Source organism: Gekko japonicus, unplaced genomic scaffold (genome assembly GCF_001447785.1).
Source record: "Gekko japonicus isolate JY-2015 unplaced genomic scaffold, Gekko_japonicus_V1.1 scaffold1718, whole genome shotgun sequence".
Lineage (NCBI taxonomy): Eukaryota > Metazoa > Chordata > Lepidosauria > Squamata > Gekkonidae > Gekko > Gekko japonicus.
This window is the reverse complement of record NW_015165294.1, coordinates 219,525-240,998: the sequence shown is the minus strand read 5'-3', so window position 1 is coordinate 240,998 and position 21,474 is coordinate 219,525. Positions and strand designations below refer to the sequence as shown.

At 39.5% G+C, this 21,474-nt stretch overlaps 1 protein-coding gene across 1 annotated transcript in view; it reads right to left on the bottom strand.

Annotated features, from left to right (window-relative positions):
• The window catches only part of NELL2 (neural EGFL like 2), a gene marked incomplete at its 3' end in the record, with an annotated part of 165,179 nt that overhangs the window by 143,476 nt on the left and 229 nt on the right, over positions 1-21,474 (bottom strand). The window contains exon 2 of the mRNA XM_015410366.1: positions 21,167-21,295. Coding sequence (XP_015265852.1) covers positions 21,167-21,295 — 129 coding nt within the window. The remainder of the gene's footprint in view (positions 1-21,166; positions 21,296-21,474) is intronic.

Here is a 21,474-nt window from a genome sequence, read left to right as displayed (position 1 = left end):
TTGAAATTTCTTCCTGTGACAGACTGTCAATCTCAGCAAATTGTTCAAAAATCTTAAGAGGCTGTGCTCTCATTGCTGCTGGTTTGGTCCAGTTAGAATATGGTACTTTATAACAACGCTGCACACTTCCAGTTCAAGCTTGGTGAAAAACTTATGTAAAGTAATGAAATGTTTTTCTCCAGTCCCAAATCTGACCCAAATGTTTTCTAAACCTTTCCTATGGAAAGTAGACATGTACTTCAGCAGTAGCATCGCCACATCTATATCATTTGATAATATTACCACACACTTTGTGCAATGCTTGATTGTTCAGTTTGTATGGGACACTATGCAACAATCAGCTTCCTCAGTACTGCTACTGATTTCCTTAACCTCTCACTATTCAAGTATAGTGCTGCAGTAATAATCTTTGATAGTTGCACAGAACTCACTGTCAAGGAAAGTGAAAGGCTTTGACAAGCATGTGACACTGGGACTGTGGAGTTAGCAAGTATCTAACCTGAGATAAGTAAGTTCTAAGCATCATCTAGGGTTGCCAGGTCCCAGCAGGGCTTCCTCTGCTTTAGGCTGCTTCAAACCACCACCGGCCACCTGGCTGGCAGGGGAAACCCCACCGCCAAACAGGGACATCATTGTGTAACATCCCCGATGCAATGACATCACTTCTGGATGACGTCATAGCACCAGGAACATCATGCAGCGATGCTCTGGTTTTTGGGTAAGCTTTATGGTTTAGAAGGCAAAAACCCATAGAGTTTTGCTCCAGAACCAGAGTGTTGCACACAATGTCCCCAATGCAATGACATCGCTTCTGGGTGACATCATTGCATCAGGGACATAGCATGCAATGTCCCACCCACCCCCAGAATGCACTCCAAATCCTTCCGTTGTGACAGTGAGGTGACCTGGCAACCCTAACATCATTAAATATAGGCTCAGCACCGTATGATAGGATGGTTTTATTGTGTTTTAAATATGTATTTTATTATATGCTTTATTGTATTTTACTCTGGCTTTGCCATATGTAAGCCGCCCTGAGCCGTTGGGAGGGCGGGGTATAAATAAAAAAATAAATATAAATAAATAAATAAACAGTGCAGTGAAAGCTAAGGAGTCTTAAAAGGAAAATAAACTGCTTTTGGTTAAACAAAAGATTCACGTGCCTCCCACATAGGAGCTATACCCTGCTTGAGAGAGAGAGTCGGATTTAGTGGATGAAGAATGTGCCAGGATGGTTTAGTGGACTAGTGGGGGTCCAGAAACCAAGGCAAAGCAAAGATATTTCTTTGTGGAGGTGGAGAGTACCTGAGAGATCCCTAAGAAAGCCGGCAATCTAGAACAGCACCAGGGTTGAGTTCAGAGAGAGGGGTTTTTTTGTACTGTGTCATATTAAGTGACTGATTATAAAGGAAGTAACCTAAAGCCAAAATATACCATCTGCAACTATGTATCCACAAGCATTAATTTTTCCCCCTTGTACATATATTCTCTGCCTGTCCTTGTAAATAAAATCTTCAGTTGGTTTTACTGTTCCAAGTTGCATGTGCCTCAGTGTCTGACAGTATCTGACAAAGTTAAACAGTAAGCTTCATCCTATAAAAAGGCAGTGGTCATGAAAAGCCCTAGAGACGATAAGTGGCTTGATTTGTGACAGAAGGACGAACTGTGTGGGTTCCTGCTTGAAAGAGGCTGGCAGACAGTGTCAGTGGAAAATAAGACTGCTCCAACCTGAGAAAGGTTAAAGGAACCAAACCCTACATACTCAGAAATAAGGGGGTTCATCACAGGGGCTGTAGTTTTGAGCCTTGTCATTTTTTTAAAAAAAAGTTCCTGAGAAGGGGGTGTGAGGCTCAGAGCATGGATGGATGCATGTGGGCATCGCTGCTGCTGCCAGTCAGGGCCTTGCTGGGGAAGGTGTGGGTGTCCTGTCCACTGTACGGGTGCCCTTCCCCATGGGCTGGGGCAGGTCCTCAAGCCATTACTACCTGTAATTGATGTGGAGTCCCATGCTTTGCTAAAATAATACCTACAGTGACTAAGAAATGCCAAATCCTTGTTCAGCCCTGACTGGATCATCACTACAGGTGTTAATTTTGGTTCAAACCCATGCTGATTTTCCTCTTTAAAATGAAATTAGCCAATTCCACATAATATCAAAAGCAGGAATTGTAAAACCAACAAGTTGTACAGGAGAAATTGTGATAAAGGCATTTGGCCCTTATCTTCTGTATTGTTGTTTTCATAAGTTCTGTTTGCAAATCACTGGGATGGGCCTGACTTCTTAGGTTCCAGGCCCAGGGTACAATAACTGACCTAGCAAACAAACAAGTGTGTCTGTCATTCAGATCTCTCCATTTAGATTAAAAGTTTCCTAGAGGCTTCTCCCTACAGCATGGGAAATGGAAGGCTCTTTTAGCTCTCTCTCTTTTTTTTTTAAGAGCCAAGCCATTTGTCTCATGTAAACAAACAACAATGTATCTATAATCAGAGCTCAAAGAGGCAGAAATTTTTTTACAGGTAAACTACAAGATGGTTAGTGAAGTAGCAGTGGAATAAATATGAAAGAAAATATCTCTGAAATCTATAATTGGGATGCATAACTAGTCCTTTATTCTGGCTGCCCTTGAGCTGCCAAAGTAATTTTTAAAATGTTCTATCCACTATGTCCAGCAAATTGTTGGTGCAAGTTTAATTGTGACACTTGCCTTCTAAAGTAGTATTTCATGAATTGATGAAAACTTCTGCAGCCTTTTGCATCTTTTAGAAAATGAGCAGTTTTCCAAAATATTTTGAAGGAGTAAAATATAAACTCATGGTATAGAAATTATTACAAGCAACTTATATTGTACAAAGCCTAAATCTAATCCTAAATAAGGAAGAGATATATGGCCAAGAGCATTTGTTGACATTGATGGAAATTATGATTTAGAGCAAGGATAGACAGCAAGCACTGGAGAACATGCTTCAGCAGATTCCTCCACTTAGAAGGAATCAAGCAACAGAGTCTTCCCTCCCATCTCAACTTCTGGAGTTGCTTCCCCTCCCAGCATCTTCAGACCACTCCTCTTCAGAATCACCTGCAGCCATCTGTATCCTGGCTTCATTGCCTTGCTAATCTCAAAGTGGTCATAGATACGTCAAGACATTTGCCAGAATTGCCAAAGTGCATGACTTTTTTTGTGAACTAATATTTCCCAGAAAGCCTGCGCTATAGCCACACCAGTATTTTGGCCAGTCATTCCTTCAGTTGGCCAATGTCTGGCTAGAGCTCAATGAAGAACCTGCTTTCATTCAGAACCATGTTGCAGCCCTGCAACACCTCTTAGTCTCAAATATACTTTCATCTCAAAGAGTAGCATCCACAGCATGCAAATTCACACCTTTGGCTTCCAGTGGTCCCTAACTCCTTGACTTCCAGTGGTCCCTAACTCCTTCAGTTCAAATGAGAGTAACATAGCACTCTGTCTCTGTGACATGTAGATTTGACATATGGTATGCATAAGAAAAATAAGTATGGGGCCACACCCTTCTCAAGTCTCCAGGAATTTCCCAACCTGGAGTTGGCAACCCTATCTCCTTCCTAGCCAACCATCAACCTACCTTTATCTGCCCATCCGACTTGAGCTTTCCATCTCCTCCTACACACAACTGCAGCCTCTATCTAGGAAAAGTACAGTCTTTCTCCGCAGTGGGGACCCAAGCAGGAAGGGAAGAAACCTCAGGAGAGTATAATGACATAAAGTCCACCTTGCAAAGCAGCCATTTTTTCCAGAGGAAATGATCTCTGCCATCTGGAGACCAGTTTTAATTCTGAGTGTTCTCCAGCCCTCACCTGGAGAATGGCAGCAATGGTTACCCAGGAGGAAATAGCTGATTTGGAGGGTGGAGTCCATGGCACTGTACTTGTCTACAGTCCCACCCCTCCATGCTTAGGCTGTTAGCTGGCGATCACATGGTGATGCTGCAGTGAGGAAAAGAAGCGGTGCAGCGCCATCACACAAGTGTTTCACGTTTGTGCACATGTGCTGTTCTGTGGAGCAGCACTGCTTTCAGTTTCATGTTTGTGTGCATTCACTTACAAAAAACATCCGTTTTGCAACGGGATGTGGACGGGCGCCAGATGCCATGGGATACTAGCGCTCCCGCAATCAGATGCCCGCCTGTGCTGCACGTTTTCCAGATACTAGTGCACTTTCCCTGGTACTTTTTAACTCCGCATCTTCAGCGGGACGCCACGGGTTGGCCACGGGTGTGCTAAGTTTCCCAGATGTTGCAGTGTGATCGTGCCCCAAAAATCTGCCCAACATTCGTGCCTTTTGCGCTGCAAATTCTCCTTATGACCGGGGCCTAAGTGTAGTATTTGTTGAACAGTCAATTTAATTTTAGCCACTTGTGAACAGCTGTTACACATCACAGTCTTGGGAATTTTGTAAGGGAAACTCCAATCTTTACAGACATGAATCGTGACACAGCAACAAATTAATGGATGTTTCACTGCACCGTTAGAATCATTGACTGGAAAGACTTTGTTTTTCACAGTCTCCAAATTAAGAGCAATGGTATTCAACTTTCTTTGTTGTACCAGTACTCCCACATAAGGACGCAAAACATGGGCAATCAAAATTCAGATTCTCTCTAAGTAGGCAGCAGTGTACATTGCTGTACATGACAATAACTACTTACTACAGCAAAATGCATTACTGTCATGTTTCTTGGCTTCTGCAAACAAAACCCCTCAATTTTTAATCATAATTTTCATTCATATTTGTTTTAAAAGACATCAGATCTTGTCAGAAATAAAGCAAGACCAGATGCTAGGAGGACAGGGCTCCTATAGCTTTAATAAGTGGAGAGAAGAGGAATGTTACCTCATACAGTTCTTCTTACCTTGCAGCACTTACTCTGCAGATCCAACTTAAAGTGCTCTCTCTCTCTCTCTCTCTCTCTCCCCCCCCCTCTCCTCTCTCTCTCATAGCAGAAAAAAACATTCTTACAACAATATGGTCAGTTTGACAGCAGACTGCATATTTTATAAAGAAGCAAGTCTCATTGAAATTGTTGGTTAGTCTAGTCTACTATTATGGTCCTCATCATTACAGAACAGCTGCATAGCCATGGACATATTTAGTTGACTCTTCGAAATATTAGTATGTATTTAAACCAGCTTGAATGAGGACTTACATGCACTGAACATGGATGGGGGTTGCTTAATAAAGCTTTTTTTAACCATTATATAAAGAGGTCTTATAGATGACTTCTTACCTGATAGTCCACAACGTCAAGGCTGATGTGGATGCATATTCCTGCTTTGGGGGATTCTACCACTGTCTAATCATACTTCATTAAAGGTGTTTTGGACCTACTATTGTCAATATTCTTGCTATTGTATGTTAAATCACTATATTTAAAACTCTCAGACCATAACCTTTTCAGCTATCTAAGCACTATCACTGCAATCACACCTGTCACATGCTTTAGTACACGGTTTGCTTTCATGTTATGACTATCTTAAATATTCACCCCACAAACCAAAGCATTAGGAATACAGCACTGAGCAAAGATGACATTCAATTAGAAATCTTTAAGGGGCATTTTAAATCATGGTACATTTTCCCTAGAAGCTTTACAATTTGGTCTGCAGCACCAGGTGCCCTCAGTTGGTACCAAGTTCATTTGAAATCAATGGGACTTGCTTCTAAATGAGCTTGTGTGGAATGGGGCTGTTAGCTTTGCAATGCTACCCAAACCTGCACCTGAAGTCAAATTAAATCAAGACTTAAAATCCACCACCCTGATGACAGAATTTCTTTTCTGTATTCCAATCTGCCAATCATTGGAGCTCAAATAACCTAACATGTCCTCAAGTTGAGCTTTTTGAGCGAATAGTAATACTGTCCACAATAACATGTTATTTAAAAGTCAAACTACAATCAAAGACTTTTTCATTCCACCCCACAAACACAGCTCCAAACTCTATGTTATGCAAATAACACTGGAAAAACTTGCTTTATTTGTGTGTAATTTGTAGTCTTCTAGCTTTAGTTCTCAAGTTGATGTTCTGGACATAACATCCACCACATTCTCAAGGAATAGCAGCAGTTCACCATCTTTCAATTATATAATCCTTCCATCGGATTCTACCACAGCTGCCCAGCTGTAGCAAATTTATCATGTCCATAATATTACTAGCCTCGGAAATGTAAGAACAATGTAGGAACATTTATACATATGTGGTGGAATTGTGCTAGTATGCAAAAATTTTGGAAAATGGTTCAACAGATGATATGGGAGATAATGAGCTTGAATGTAGTTTTGGTACCAGAAATATATCTGTTAAATATTATCCCAGATAACCTTGATCAAAATGATAAGTACTTATTAACGTATATGTTAACAGCATCAAGAGTAATGGTAGCAAAATATTGGAAAACAGATAAACTACCTTCTAGAATGGAAATAGCTACAAAAACTAGTTGAGGTGGCAGAATTAGATAAATTAACAATTATATTACGTGGAAAAGAAGATGAAGTATTTCAAAAGAAATGGTTGAGAATGTACAAATGGTGGGAGAAATGTACAAGACTGCCAAAAAGTGAATGTAAAGGTTGAAAGTGTTTGTGGCTGTATAATACAAAACTTAATAGAGTATTAATATATATATATATATTACTAGCCTCACCCTACTGTGCGATTTTTAGCACCAAATTATATCTTTGTTATTCCTATTTGGGGTTTTTTTTCAACCAGTGGTTCAAGATTCTTAATTTTAAGGCTCTACTGACCAGCCTGGTTTCAAGATCTCCATATATCCAACAAATAGCAACATTTAGATGCTCTGTTCATCTTGGCTTACAAAATATTCTACAAAGTTGTACATCCATTTTCCTTCTCATGCATAAACCCATTCTCTCTTTTAGTCACACCTGCGTACATACATTTCTACTACCAAAACTTGTTCCTTCATACATGCCCCTCCAGAGAAGCCCCTTCCCCTGAGCCCAAGTAAAAGAACAATGTCCTTAAGAGAGACAGAGACAGTGCAAATCATTTCAGTTTGCATGTTCACTAGAAACTTATATACCTTTCCAAATGTAAGGAGGAGGGAAAAAAACTAAAATACCTTCAGGAATATTCCCTCCCTCTCAACAACCCTACTGGGCATAGCGAAAATAAAATTACAAAAGTCTTCCTGAGCCAGGTGATCAAAAGAAGGTGCCTCCACTCTACACAACTAAACATTAGGGGGTACATCATAGTGGGGAGGGAAACTGTTAAGGGCACGCAGCATCTACCATACACTGGTAATATTAGCAGAAGCTTTGCAAAGTCCTGCAAGACCCATGATTTAGCTCTGTGGTCATGTGAAGGTTTCAGGAACACATGGCAATGCAGCCTATAAAGGCCTGGTTCTTATCTTGTTCAGTCATCTACCAGGACAGAAGAAGGGCAACTGGCATGATTCTCCCTTCCTTAGGATTTTCATCTTTTGAGAAGGCTTAAATTGTGATATTATTGTCATTTGATTTGCTTTGACTTTTAACCTAATGTACTTCCATTTTTTAATCATTGTTCTTAGTAGCAGGTTAAGTGTTGTGGTCTGGAACAGACAATCAGTAGGAGGACTATGGGAAGTTCAGATTGACTAATATTGGGGATAATGAGACAGTCTCAGTGCTGAACAGTACATTACATGAGCTGTCCATGGTACTGAGAGTATGAGAAGACCAACAGAAGGTGAAAGCCATTTCAACGGGAAAATTACCTCACACCTACTTTTTCCCACAAGAGGAAAGAAATCAGATGCAGCTCTTAAGTGTGCCAAGTGGTATGGCGGGGGAGGGGACAACATCCAGCTAGTTGTCCATGCTGGTCTCCCTTGGCATCAGAACATGAAGAGTTATAACCACCTAATTATCACTGACTGGATTAGCTAGTGAGGTATGCCCTATTTCTTTAACCCTCAAACCACCCTGTAAGAACAAACTTAAACATATTTCCTTTGAGGTATATTTCTACCCAAACCAAATTCCTGTGTTTCACAATCCTAAACCTTCCAGAGTCTGAAAACATACTTTACATGAGGGAGAATGTTTCTTTTGCATAGATTCACCCTTCCCCTTTTGCATACCAGTATGGTTCCTTCCTTTACACATTTATTTTTTTAAAAAATGAAACAAAAATTGTGTTTTGAACCTATTGGACAGCTAACATCAACTATGATGAACTCTAAAGTAAAATATGTAAAACTGAATTTCTAACATTTTTGTACACTGAGGTATTTTTCTGTCCCATGAGTATCTCTCTCTCTGTGGTGAGATTCTGCTGCTTGTCAGGTTGCCGTGAAGGATTGTATCCCTCCAGAATACTTATTTTATTTATTTATTTTTATTTATATTTAAATTTATACCCCGCCCTACCCCAAAGGCTGGGATAATAAACTCATGGGGTAGAAAAACTACCCTGTTTTGCAAAAGTTAATAGATTTCTGGGTTTGTTTGTTTTTTACCCTGAGCAGTTTTTCATTTTTAAAAAAGTAAACTGTAAGTAGTATCTGGCTACACTTTGGGGACATTGTTTACTACTATAAGTGACAATTTCCTAAAAGGGACAGGTTCTAGAGATACTTTTCTCTGCATCCTGTCCCCCCCCCCCAAAAAAAACCAACTGGGGTAGCTAAGGGTTGGTAGAAGGTTAATGAGGTTGTGGTATGTTTAACACCTATTGGCTTCCAACTATATTTCCTCCCCCTGAAACCTTTGATGAGCCTTGATTCACAATATTCTATTTGTCCAAAAACTAGTCTGAACTACCTAGTCAGAACTACAGCTACTGTTTATGGATCAGTCCTTCAGCAAATGTTCACAACACATGAGAAGTATGAAAAGGAACAGAATACACAGAACACTGTCCAAGTGAATTTTCAGCCTCAAACAAAAACTGGTTGCCAAAAAACCTCCCATAGTTCCCACATCCAAACTTTTCCTTTAGGTCTGATGATGACAGACTCAGATGCTATGATGAATTTCTAACAAAGGATGTTGAAACATCACAGGTTATTGGGAAATGATGAACAACCACATTAAAGAACTTCTCACAATAGCTAAATATAAAATCTTAATTTAATTTAGGAGTTTAAATATATTATGAGTTCAACTTGCTATCTGTCTAAGAAGCAAGAGGCAGCAAGATTCCTGAGATGGGTGAAATCTGGCTTTCAACTAAAATGGATTAGTAATTGGTTATTTTTACATATTCTGCATGGGAGTTATATGCTGTTAATAATATGGGCAAAAAATAAGTAACTACAATACATATGTCATTTAGGAATGGGCTTAATACTGTAACACTGATACCCTTCAAGAAAACGTAAACCAATAAATCACTTAGAATATCAGAAATTTGACAATGGATTACTTATCCATGTCATAAGAACTATAAAGTGCCTCAGATGTTCTCTGGCTGGATCCAGCCAGATTTTTCACTTGATTTCGCCTACTCCTCTTCTTTACTCCAGAGTCCAAGCTCTGGCCACCTGACAGAGTAAAAAGAAAGATTCTTAATAGCAGCTCACCATTCCCCTGGATACAGCTGACAAGATGAACCATGGATAACATTGTCTGCTGGGGTAATTAGCTGCATTCATAGCCCCTCAAGCAGATGAATAAGGAGCAGACATAGCAAAATGACTTATGGACAGCTAGACAAAATAAATGAATAGCACTAACAGAGACCGGTAACTCAGTGGGGACCTAATACCACTTTCTCTGCCTAAGGAATACTTCTCGCAAACCCAAGAGACTGTCTCCAAGTCCTGAACCTTCTGTAATATACTAATACTGTACTTTTGACCTGCAATGCCACCTAGTGATCTTTTATTACCAGGTTAAGATTCTCCAGTACTGGTGGTGGGTGGGAGGGAGGAAGTAATAAGCATTCCCTGGGCCCTTCTCCCATTGCAAGTCCCACCCTGAAGACCAGCAAGATGAAAGAGTGTGTGGGTGAGACGCTTTTGTGCCATCATTCATTTCTCATCTATCTGCTCCTATGTGGAATGGGAGATATAGATTCTATTCCTCTTAAACTGTCCTCCTTTTCCATCCAGAACCACTGGCCTGTGCCCTACTTCTCCAATCAACAAAGTCTGACGCCTTCCTGCAGCATAAGGAACCTTCCTCAACTCAAGGTGGCTCCAAAGTGGAGGCAAGTTTTAAAGTTTGCTGAGCAGAATGGTAGGACGCATGCCACTGTTCCCAGCCAAACACCCCTTAAAGGTGCAGGGATCCTGAAGACACAAGCTGTTTGCCACCTAATGATGGGCAGTAGCTTTGCACTGTAATGTTATTCAGGCACTGAGATAGTGCCTTTTGTACGGCTGGAGGTATGATGTGTAGTAAATGTCATCAGGACATTCCACTTAATAATGGGTACCTTCCTTATATGACATTGGAGTGGAATCCAATCATCCTCCACGGAGCTTTCCTCCAACTGAAGCAGCTCTTAAGTTAGAGGAAGTTTGCTTAAGCTGGAGGAAGTCTTCAAACATTTCTCAGTAAAGTTGTAGAAGAGGGGTGGAATCCACCCAACTGTCTGGGTATTGCCACAAGTAACAGAACTATGGGTGGATGCCAACAAGTGTTGCTTAAGACTCTGAAGTGGACATTAGTGCTATGCAAATATGCAAGACGGGCTGTGGCTCAGTGACAGAGCATCTGCTTGACATGAAGAAGGTCCCAGATCCAATCCCTGGTATCTCCAGGTAAAAGGACCGGGCAGTACATGATGTGAAAGAACCTCTGCCTGAGACCCTGGAGAGCTGCTGCCACAGTCTGAGTAAAAAATACTGACTTTGATGGACCAGGGGTGTGATTCAGCATAAGGTAGCTTCATCTCTCTCTCTTTTTACACAATTACTAGAAGTTTTACTTTGCTGTTAGGAAAACACAGGATATAGAGTCATTGTACTAGTGTAAATGCAGATATGGAAGCAGCCATTTTAAGCTGGATAGTAAGATTTTCCTATTAATATTAACAGTATCTGGGCAATGTGTATTGCATAAAAAACACATGAAATTTTGCATCTCATCCATTGGCCATTGAACACAGTATACCATCTGTCCTTGTCTGTGGCTGATTAGTTACCTGAAGAGATGTTTGTGCTCTTTGCAGGTTCCCATTTATCTGGCTCTCCCAAACCCCTTCCTCATAAATTCAAGCAACATCCCATTCTCCTTCAACACAAAACTTATTCTGAACACATAAGCTGTCCTGCACTTCTCCTCAGCTTGTGTTTATATATGATAACTTCCTCTCTACTAACGTTTATCCACCTAGTTAGCATTTTCTTCTGCACAATATTATATTAAATTGGCAGGAGTGTCATCATAAAAGGTGAACAATGTGCATCAGCAATCATGGCAATTTTTCTTAAGTATCAGAAACTGATTTAGCCAAGAGTATCTTCCTAACATATTATTATGCTTGATGCAATATAGCGTAGTTTGAGCATCAGTCACCACTCCAGCCCAAATAAAGAGGTGACACAAGGCCCACCTTGTCATATTTTCCTAAGAGATCATTATTCAGCATAAGGTACTAGTACAACCATTAGCGGAAAAGAAATTTATGTAAAATAGTCTAGGTTATAATTCAAGGCTTCTTTCAAAATATGCCACATCTTTTGTTCTTTTTGAGTTTCTAATTCTCATGGCTGAAAAGCCTTCAAAGAACATGAAAATATGATTCCTGTATATCTAAAAATAGATTAAATATTATGCTTTTAAGGAAGCTTAAAATTTTGTAGGCAATGACTGCCAATTATATAGATAACATTTTTGATAATGATGTTAAAATGAATAAGGGCCTAGATAACCACACAGACAATTTTGCCTCATTTGCAATTCATTGTGAAGTCCATGAAAACTTTTCTAAATATAGCGATAACCAGCAAGCATGGCAGTTGTGTTCCTAGTGCACAGAACTAAGGGCATGATTCAGATGTAATTACACACCTTAATTTGGTGCTATATGAATGAACCGTGGGCATGCATGGCTCCTGCAGTTAGAATCACTGCCTTCCATTTCAGTACCAACTATAGTTTGGCATATAGTTTGTATATTAGCTATCAAATTGATTTGTGCTCTTTCTAATGAAGACTGCAAACTATGAATCTTCGTTTGTAGGCAATTGCAAGTTACATATTTTAACTGTAACTAATTCCAACGTACAATAATTGTACAACGTACAATTCCAACGTACAAGAACAGAGTTTATTCATGTAGCACCAAACCATGGCTTGGGGTATAGATTGAAGCATGTTGATGCAATAGAACAAATAAATTTAATCAGTTTAACAGGACTGGTGAAGTTATTTATTTAAAGAATCTGAAACTAGGGGAAACCCTCAAATGTACTTTCAATTGATTAAATTGTAAATGCAAAAAATTATCACACAGCGTATAAGAGGTAAATTTTACATTAAAGCCATAACCTTCATGAAACCATCATGATCTGCTCCCCAGCTCTGCTTGCTGGCAGAACTACAATGCTCAAACTATGCCAACAATGTACATATGCACATTTATTAAAGAAACTTGTATTATTATTTCAACTCAATATACAAGTAGAATTAGGATTTAATTTGTTCCACCAGCAATTACGTTAGGCATTTACTTTCCATGCCAGGACTGAACATTGGAACACATAAAGAATGAGCAATGAAATAGATACTGAACACACACAAAAATAAATACATACAGAATCCACACACAGCAGAATTAGAGAGTCATGTTTCCAGACACACTTGGGACCATCCAGTTTCTATTCTATAGATTAAGCAGTAGAATTGTTGTGTCAAGCTTTGCCTCCACCTGTTCTGTGTTGGGTGAGGGTCATTAGACTGGATGTGAAATTTATGGTATTAGAGTTAAACGTTATAAAAATACTTTCCTTATCTAGACAAAATAGCAGTTAAACATACTTATTATGATATTGAATAGAAGAATCTTAATCTAACATCGAAGAGCATGAAAGGAATCAAACAGGTCATGAAAACAAAGGTGAAGTTATGTCCCTTTTCAATGTGGTATAACCAGAATTAATTACTGTAGTGTGAAGGTGGTACAAAGAGATGGTACAAAGAGAAGACCAAGGTCCACAGAAAATATTCCCTCTGGTGGAATCTCAGTAGATGTTTCATCTACTATATTATATATGTAACAATTATTATATATTTGGGAAGGAGAAATGTTAAGTTTCTTTTAAAAATTTAAATAGATTTTATCACATACATTTATTTTACTTGCAGTGTGAGTTTCACCAATCCAAGTTTGAACTCTAACTCAAAATATGTATTTCGACATGGTAAGAGCCAGCTGTAGAGAGACTTAGCAATGGCCCTGGATTTACCTGGGGTCACATCTGTGGCTGCAGGGCCAAGAGCAAGCCAAGGGAAGACTTTCACTGGCTCCTAGCTAGCAAAGAGGAGCCTGAGTGGTGGTCTCCCGCAGCAGGCCCAATCCAGCCAATCAGCTCCTCTGGGGCCGGACTGGGAGGGGGGGAGATCCAGGTGGAACTGGAGTTCAGAGGCTTCCCTCTGGTCCATCCCTTCCCTATTTGGTTGGGCAACTGTGGAGGCCTCGCCTTAATCGGTTCCAGCTGTAAGAGCCAACTGCAGAGAGATTAAGTATGAATTGCATTTCCATACAGTCCAAGGATTTGCAGAGATGTGTTACATTTTACTTTGATAAGAATATTTTACATAATGTGTTCACATTTTACATGTGCTCAATAATTTCTATTTGGGAAGAGGGAGGAGGGGCGATGGAGTAGCAAGGTGGTCTGAGAATCCAGAGCTCTGGATCTCACCAACCTTTGGAGTCTTTTTAGGGAACTCCTCCAGATTTGACAAGGGTCCACCAGTTCCTTGGGAGTAGGAAACTGGAAGCAAAAGACTTAAACTGAGCTCCCTGTTTGTGGCAACAGCAGGTGAAGTTTCAGTTCGTCTTGAAGCAGAAGCTCCAGAAGGACCAGTCACAGTAGTTCGTGGCTGGAAAGCTACATTCAAGCCCCAAACAAGAGCCTCCATACCTCGCCACAAATCATTTTGGCGAAGACTCCGTAAGCAACCTTATCTTCTACTTTAATCATTAAGCTCATAAACAGACACTTGATTGCCCCTATAAATCTGTCCAGAGACAAAGGGGGGGGTAAAACTCTCGTGTCTGGTGGCCACGCAAAGTTTTGGATTTTATTACATCAAACACGCAAGGAAAAAACAACATTTTGAAATGTTCTACCTGCTATTTGGAAAATATTGTTACAGAAACTTATTTTACTCTTAAAGAACTTTGATAGAACTATTGAAAGTAAAACAGTAAAAGTTAAGCCAAAATGGCGCTGAGCAGCAGTTTCTTTGTCTGTGTCTATGCGCAATTATGCAGTGAATGTGTCTGTTAAGGAGTGAGATGGCTCTCGCAGCTCCATTTGAGACGAAGGATTCTAGGGCAGATGAAAATATACAACTGTTCTCAGATGACAAATGGGACTGTTTAAAAAGTCAATTGATGGAAAAAATCACAAATGCTGTTATGGAAGCTCTGGGAGAGTATTGAGATTGTTTTGAAGAAGAGATTACAGAGACACAAAATCAGATGACGTCAGTTTCTAAACAAGAGGAAAAATGACAGGACCTGTTTCAACACTCAATAGCTACAATAAGAGACTTTTTTAGCCACTGCTTTGATGAGTTGATTGGACATAATATGGACAACTTAGGCTGTTTGTTTTCGTACACAAACAGGCCAGAAGAGAATGAGACACAAAAGAACAACGATTTTGATGAGACAATTTCAAAGAAAGCAAGAGAAATTTAAATTTTATAAACAAATGGAAGTAGCACTCTCTGACAGTTAGCATGGCTTTATTAGCGGAAGAGATAAAGATAGCCAAAACTGGAACTTTTAAGCTGATGAGATCTGTTTATTTACTGTGTGCCTTTACATGACTATTTGATATCTGATTGATTTATGAATATAATCTGAAGCAAAGTATTTTAATTTCTACATTATCTTGAATATTTAATGAAAGCTAAAGATATGGGCAGTCTGAAATTTTAGAGAGGATAAGTAGAAGTAGCACTCTTTGACAGTCTGCATGGTTTCAATTGGCTGAAGGGATAATGATCTACTAAAACTGGAAGTTTTAAGCTGTTGAGAACTGTTTATCTATTATGTGTGTCTACACCTGATTTACATTGTTATTTGATACCCAATTGATTTATGAATATAACCTGAAGCGAAGTACCTCCAACTTTTGCATTGTCTTGACTGACCAATGAAAGCTATAAAACATGGACTTTTAATATGAAATAATTTACTCTCTGTACATGTAATGTCCTAATTGAAGGGAAAATATAACATATTATGTTTAGGCCTGCTAGTTAATGGGATTTTGAAAACTAACAGTGTTAAAATGGGAAAGAATAAAGGGACTAGATTGTTAATTTAGAAGAAATATATGCTTTCTTTAGCATCGTTAACCTGCTAAGTTATGACTGTTTCTTTTCTATTGTTTTCATATTGACACAAAATAGAATAATAATAGTATAGCACTAATAAAATAAAATGTAGTAGATAGAATATTGATAAATTAGTTTTACAAAGGGAATAGATGGAGGAGGAGGAGGAGATTGGATCTATACCCCGCCCTTCACTTGGAGTCTCAGAGCGGCTTACAAACTCCTTTCCCTTCCCCTCCCCACAACAGACCCCCTGTGAGGTGGGTGAGGCTGAGGGAACTCTGACACAAACTGCTCTTTTTCCAGGTCAGCTGTGCCAGAGCTTGTGACTGACCCAAGGTCACACCAGCAGGTGCAAGTGGAGGAGTGGGGAATCAAACCCGGTTCTCCCAGATTAGAGTCCGCACACTTAACCACTACACCAAACTAATAGTGTATGTTATTGAATACAAAATAAAACAAGGGGGGAAATGGGAATCTGTATGCAAATATGATTATGTAAGTGAGATATTCAGCTTGCTATTTTAAAATGTATGGCTCTTTTCTATGTAACTTGTTAAAAAATAATAAATTTGCCCAATCTGGGCAAGTAAAAATAAATAAATTTCTATTTGTATTGGCACCTAAGAAAGAGCTAGAAATTCCATTGGTTGTGTGGAATGGTGAAGAGTAGCTGAATCACTTATAACACTTCTTCATATACTAGAATGCTTTTAAAAAGCTTGATAGATTTCAAGACCTCTTCCTACACAGATGAGCAAGGAACAGCTGGTTTGGTGTAGTGGTTAGGAGAACCGGGTTTCATTCCCCACTTTTCCACATGCAGCTGCTGGTGTGACCTTGGGTCAGTTACAAGTTCTTTCAGAGCTGTTCTCTCAAGAGCAGTTCTTGAAAGAGCTCTCTTAGCCCGTCCTACCTTACAGGGTGTCTGTTGTGGGGAGAGAAAGGGAAAGGAGATTGTAAGCCACTCTGAGAATCCTCTGAGTAGTGAAGGGCGGAGTATAAATCCAATCTCTTCTCTTCTTCTCTTAAGAATTTATTTATTTATTTATTATTTTTATAGCCCGCCCTCCCCGCGAACGGGCTCAGGGCGGCTCACAAATGGGGCACATGCCAACACACAAAACAGCTTAAAACAGCTTAAAACAATCATTATAATATTACAAAACTATAAAGTGCTCTAGATGTTTCAGATCAGTTTTCAATAAAAAGATGGCATCATAAAAATGGTACTCCCAGATCAGTGGTGTCCACGCAGCTCTGTCGTTCACTCCTCTCAGGGCCAGTTGATGATGATGGTAAAAGTCATGAAAGTAAAGTAGCAGTAAGATAGTGGAGGCTCCTATTGAAAAGCCTGGCAGAAGAGTTCCATCTTACAGGCCCTGCAGAACTGCGCAAGGTCCTGCAGGGCCTGGATCTCCTCTGGGAGCTCATTCCACCAGGTAGGAGCCGCCACCGAAAAGGCCCTGGCCCTGGTTGCGGCCAGCCTGGCCTCCTTGGGGCTTGGAGTCACCAGGAGATGTTGCGTCCCCGACTGTAGTGCCCATGGGGAACATATGGGGAAAGGCGGTCCCTTAGGTATGTCGGACCCTGGCCATATAGGGCTTTAAAGGTAAGAACCAGCACTTTGAAGCGAATCCAGTACGCTATTGGCAGCCAGTGCAGCGCTTTCAGCACAGGCTGGATATGGTCTCGACTAGGGAGGCACATCAGCAGCCTAGCTGCAGCATTCTGCAGTAGCTGCAGCTTCCGGATTTGGTCAGGTTTATTTTTCAGTGTTTTGCAATGGTTAATTTTAAATGGAAAAAGGCTCAATTTACTACTTTCTCCTGTTCTGGTATACTTGGTATCTATGAGGAGTAGTCTAACTAGGACAGAATTTAACACAGAGGATGAAGATTATTTCAACATTGTCCATTCTGCAACTTTCTTCTACAAGTTAAAGCTTATTTCAAAGAACATTTTTGTGGTTATTTGTCTGGCACAATAGAAAAACAGATTTATGGACACAACACAAGATTCTGTTTCCAAAAAATTGAAGGGACAAATATAAAATCAGTATGCAAACTGTAATAGAGTAATGGTAACATGCCTAAAACAGCTACATACTGTAGATTTAGTGTTGTACAAATTGGTCTATTTAAGTTTTATTTTCTGGCAGCAGTTTGTGCCAGGAAGAACCATTTGGGAAGCCAATAGCTCTCAAGTTCCATCATGCATCACAGTGACAGTTTAAATACATTCTTTGGTGATCTGTACCATCCTTGTACTTTATCACAGCCTACCATTTACCTTCAGTCCAACTGGACTTTTTATTTTATTTTTTCTTCTGAAATAACCAAGAATAGTTTATATACATAAATGTTAAACATTTTAAATGATAAATAGAAATCCTTGTTCTCAGAATAACTCCCGGACTCTAGAATCCAATGCACAAGGTCTCTTTCCATTCTACAACATTTATTTCCACTGTATCAGATACATATCTTATTCTCGTCAATCTGTCAAGCATAGTTGAATAGTCAGTCTAGAAATTAACTAAATACAAATGTTTGCAATTACTGATCAATACTTGAGTCTCCTGATCAATGCACAATAGCAATAACTCATGGATATTTAAATATACTTCTACATGTTGCTTATTGCTTAAATTTTGCTTTGCTATTTAATTTAATAAAAAAATTTCAGCGGAATCTCACACTGCAAAATTCACCAAGTCAGAGGGACGTTCCTTTCTTGATAATCCATGTCAGTTAATATCTTTTTATAAGCACAGACCATATGTTCTAATCTGTTTTTTCTAGGTTTATTATGCCATTGTTTTACTGATATTTACCTTTCCTGTAATTAGATACCAACAAACACTAAGAACATGCATACCAGATTCAAGTATTGCTTTCTATGCTTTCGTAACAAAAATGGTGCTGTCATACTAATGTTCAATGTTTCAGCAAACTGCATTTCTAATACCAAATCTAAATATCTGAGACATTTGGGAGGAGGCAGTAGCTTAGTGGTACTTTGCATGCAGAAGGCCTCATATTCAACCTCAGGCAACTCTGGTGAAAATGGTCAGATAGTGGGAGACCTCTGCCTGAGACGCTGGGTAGCTGCTGCCAGTGAGAGCAGAACATACTGAGGTGGTCTGACTCACTATAAGGTTGTTTCAACTGTTCATCTGGGGGTGCAGTTCATATACTACAGAGTAGTCTTAATAATGTGTTTGGATTTCCTAACAGAGTCTGAGACCACATTTTCCTAAAAATACCCACAGGACAGTGCTGAAGTGCTGCTCGCAGGGAGGGCGAGGCATAAATTGAAGTAATAAATAAATAAATGAAGTGGATGTACCTATAACTTACTGCAGAGACCTGCTCCCAACCACATATTATCTTAGTAATGCCTTACTTAACAGAACATTGTGTCCCACCTTCTCTTTTCCCTCCCTCTCACAAAGCAACAACAAAGTAATTCCTTCCCCACATGCAATCCAACACTGCAGGAGAATTGTGTGACTGATATAACCATATTGGGCAAGGTTGACTATATCTTTTCCCAGTCCATCTGCACTCTTCCAATGGAGAGCCAGTCAGAAGGCAAAGATCCATAAAAATGGTTCTGCAGATTTACTTCTAATAGTCAAGGTACTCCCCAGAATCACATCCTAGGCACTAGTGTCTCCTCCGTTTGTGTGCAAAGGAGGCCTGAGTGTTTAAGACAGGTTCTTCAGTTCAGTATTTAATTGTACCTTCCAGAATATGGGCTAAAACAGATGTACAATAGATGGCATCACTAATACTGGTTCTGGGTTGTGATTCTCCAAGCAGACCGCAATATTCTATTTGCATTTAATCTCTCTAACATGTCACTTCTTTTACATTGCTCCTGTTCTGGTTTTTTTAATACTAGATTTGTCTCTTTTTCTTTGGGACAAACAGGGGCAAGATCTCCCAATACAGACAATTTTATATAGTGTTTGTTTATATAGCACTTTATGTAGTGCTTGTTTACTCTTCTAGGCATTGTTCTGCCTCTGTATCAAGCATGGCCACCTCTACAGTGCAGAAATCAAGGTCCACTGTCACTGGATTCAAATCAGTGTAGTGTACTGGTTAGAGTGCCAAAAAAGCTCACTAGGTGACCTTGGATCAGTTATGCACTCTCAATCTCACCTACCTTACAGAACTGTTGGAATAAAATTAAAGGAAGGAATAACCACATATGTTGCCCTCTCTCTTTGAATAATGTAAGGCAAGAAAAACCCTCCAGAATGTTCAATTTGTGGGATTATCATCTTTTAAAAAATTAACTATTACTGAGGTCCTGTTTTCAAAGTTCTGAACTGTTCCTATTATCCTCCCTAAACTGCAATTGTCTTGTACTTATAAAACTTCAACCCATTTTAGATTTTCATTCTGTAAAGCGCCCGTTCATTTAGATGTCTACATCCATTCTTAATGATGAGGACTTTTCTGTTTAAAAATAGCATGTGTCAATTCCTCCTTTTAAAAGTGTATCCTCCAGGGTTTTTTGTGACAATGGTCACAGCGACACTCTCTGGTCCTACCAGAGAACAACATTTTAGGTCAACCCTCCAGCAACTACAGCAACTTCAATACATTCTAATTCAGAAGTTGAAACCAACATATTTTCTTAGATTTTCCTTACTACCTAAAGCAGAAAATATATCCACCCAAGGATAACTTAAATTCCTAACAAAACAAATGATATCACAAAGCAATCCTTTGTGTTTTATAAATGGAAAATAGTTATAAATGCAAAACATCTTCCCCACCTATGATATTCAAAATGCATACATAAATCAGTAATTTTCCACTTTAAAATGCTGATGGGCATCTGATACGGTCACCTGCAAAAAGACATTTCAAATAAACCAACTATATATATATATAGCTCTAAAATGTGTTCTTAAATCTCATTCAAAATGAAATCATACAGCAAGAGATATTTTGTTTATTAAAAAATATTAAAGTCTTTTTCTGGAGCTCATATTATAATTATTTTCCTTTTTACTGAACAAAACTAGAAGTTCTCATAAAATCTTAATATGAAACAGCTCTCTTAATTTACAGACTGTTAAGTCTGTGTATACATCAATGCCCATCATTGTTGTTTTTTAAAAAGAGCTTCTAATAAGGAGAAAACACATAAATCTTTTGACTCCAATTTCTATATAATTCCAGAATACAATGTTTGTAGCACTTCTTTTTAACCATTTTTCTTATTGCTATGATCTTAGTTTCAAAGTTTAACCAGGCACAATCACCCAAAAATAAAAACCAATTTCAGCCAGTACAATGAGTCTGTTGATTATTCAGGACTCCCCAGGCCTGGCAAAACAAGCCATCTGCCATCAGCTTTCCTGCTGTTTTTTTTTAATTAGAGGCCTATCAATCAAAAGAAGGGCTAGAACGGGAGAGGGGGGGGGGAAGAAAGAGGAACCCTGACGCTTGAGAGAAGGCTTGCTGAGCAAATGGACTGTCTTGCATCATGAGCCCAGAGGAATAGTGTCTGCCAACACATTAATGCAAAAAGTTCAGTCAAACGCATTTGCCAGCAAGTTCAGGAATTATTCAGGCGGACTCGGTTGACCCTGCCCAGTGAGCGAGGAAGGACAGATGTCGTGTACCTTGGAAGAAGAAAGCTTTGCTCCCGTTGTGCAGTCCTTGCACTTGCAAGACTCCAGCCACAGAGTCTCCCAGCTGTAACTCGGTCAGCACGTCGATCTGCACAGAGGGGTCTACGCCGAAGCCTAGAACTTGAGCCAGAAAAGAGGAATTACTCCCCAGGCCACCAACCTGGACTCCCACCCTCCCCTTTTCCTCCTCCTCCTCATCTTCCCAGTGAACAGCGCAGGTACCGCCAGCCAGTATTATTTCCATGACCTACTTTAGCACAATCCATTCTTAAAGTTCAGGTGTGTTTCCCACCCTTCCC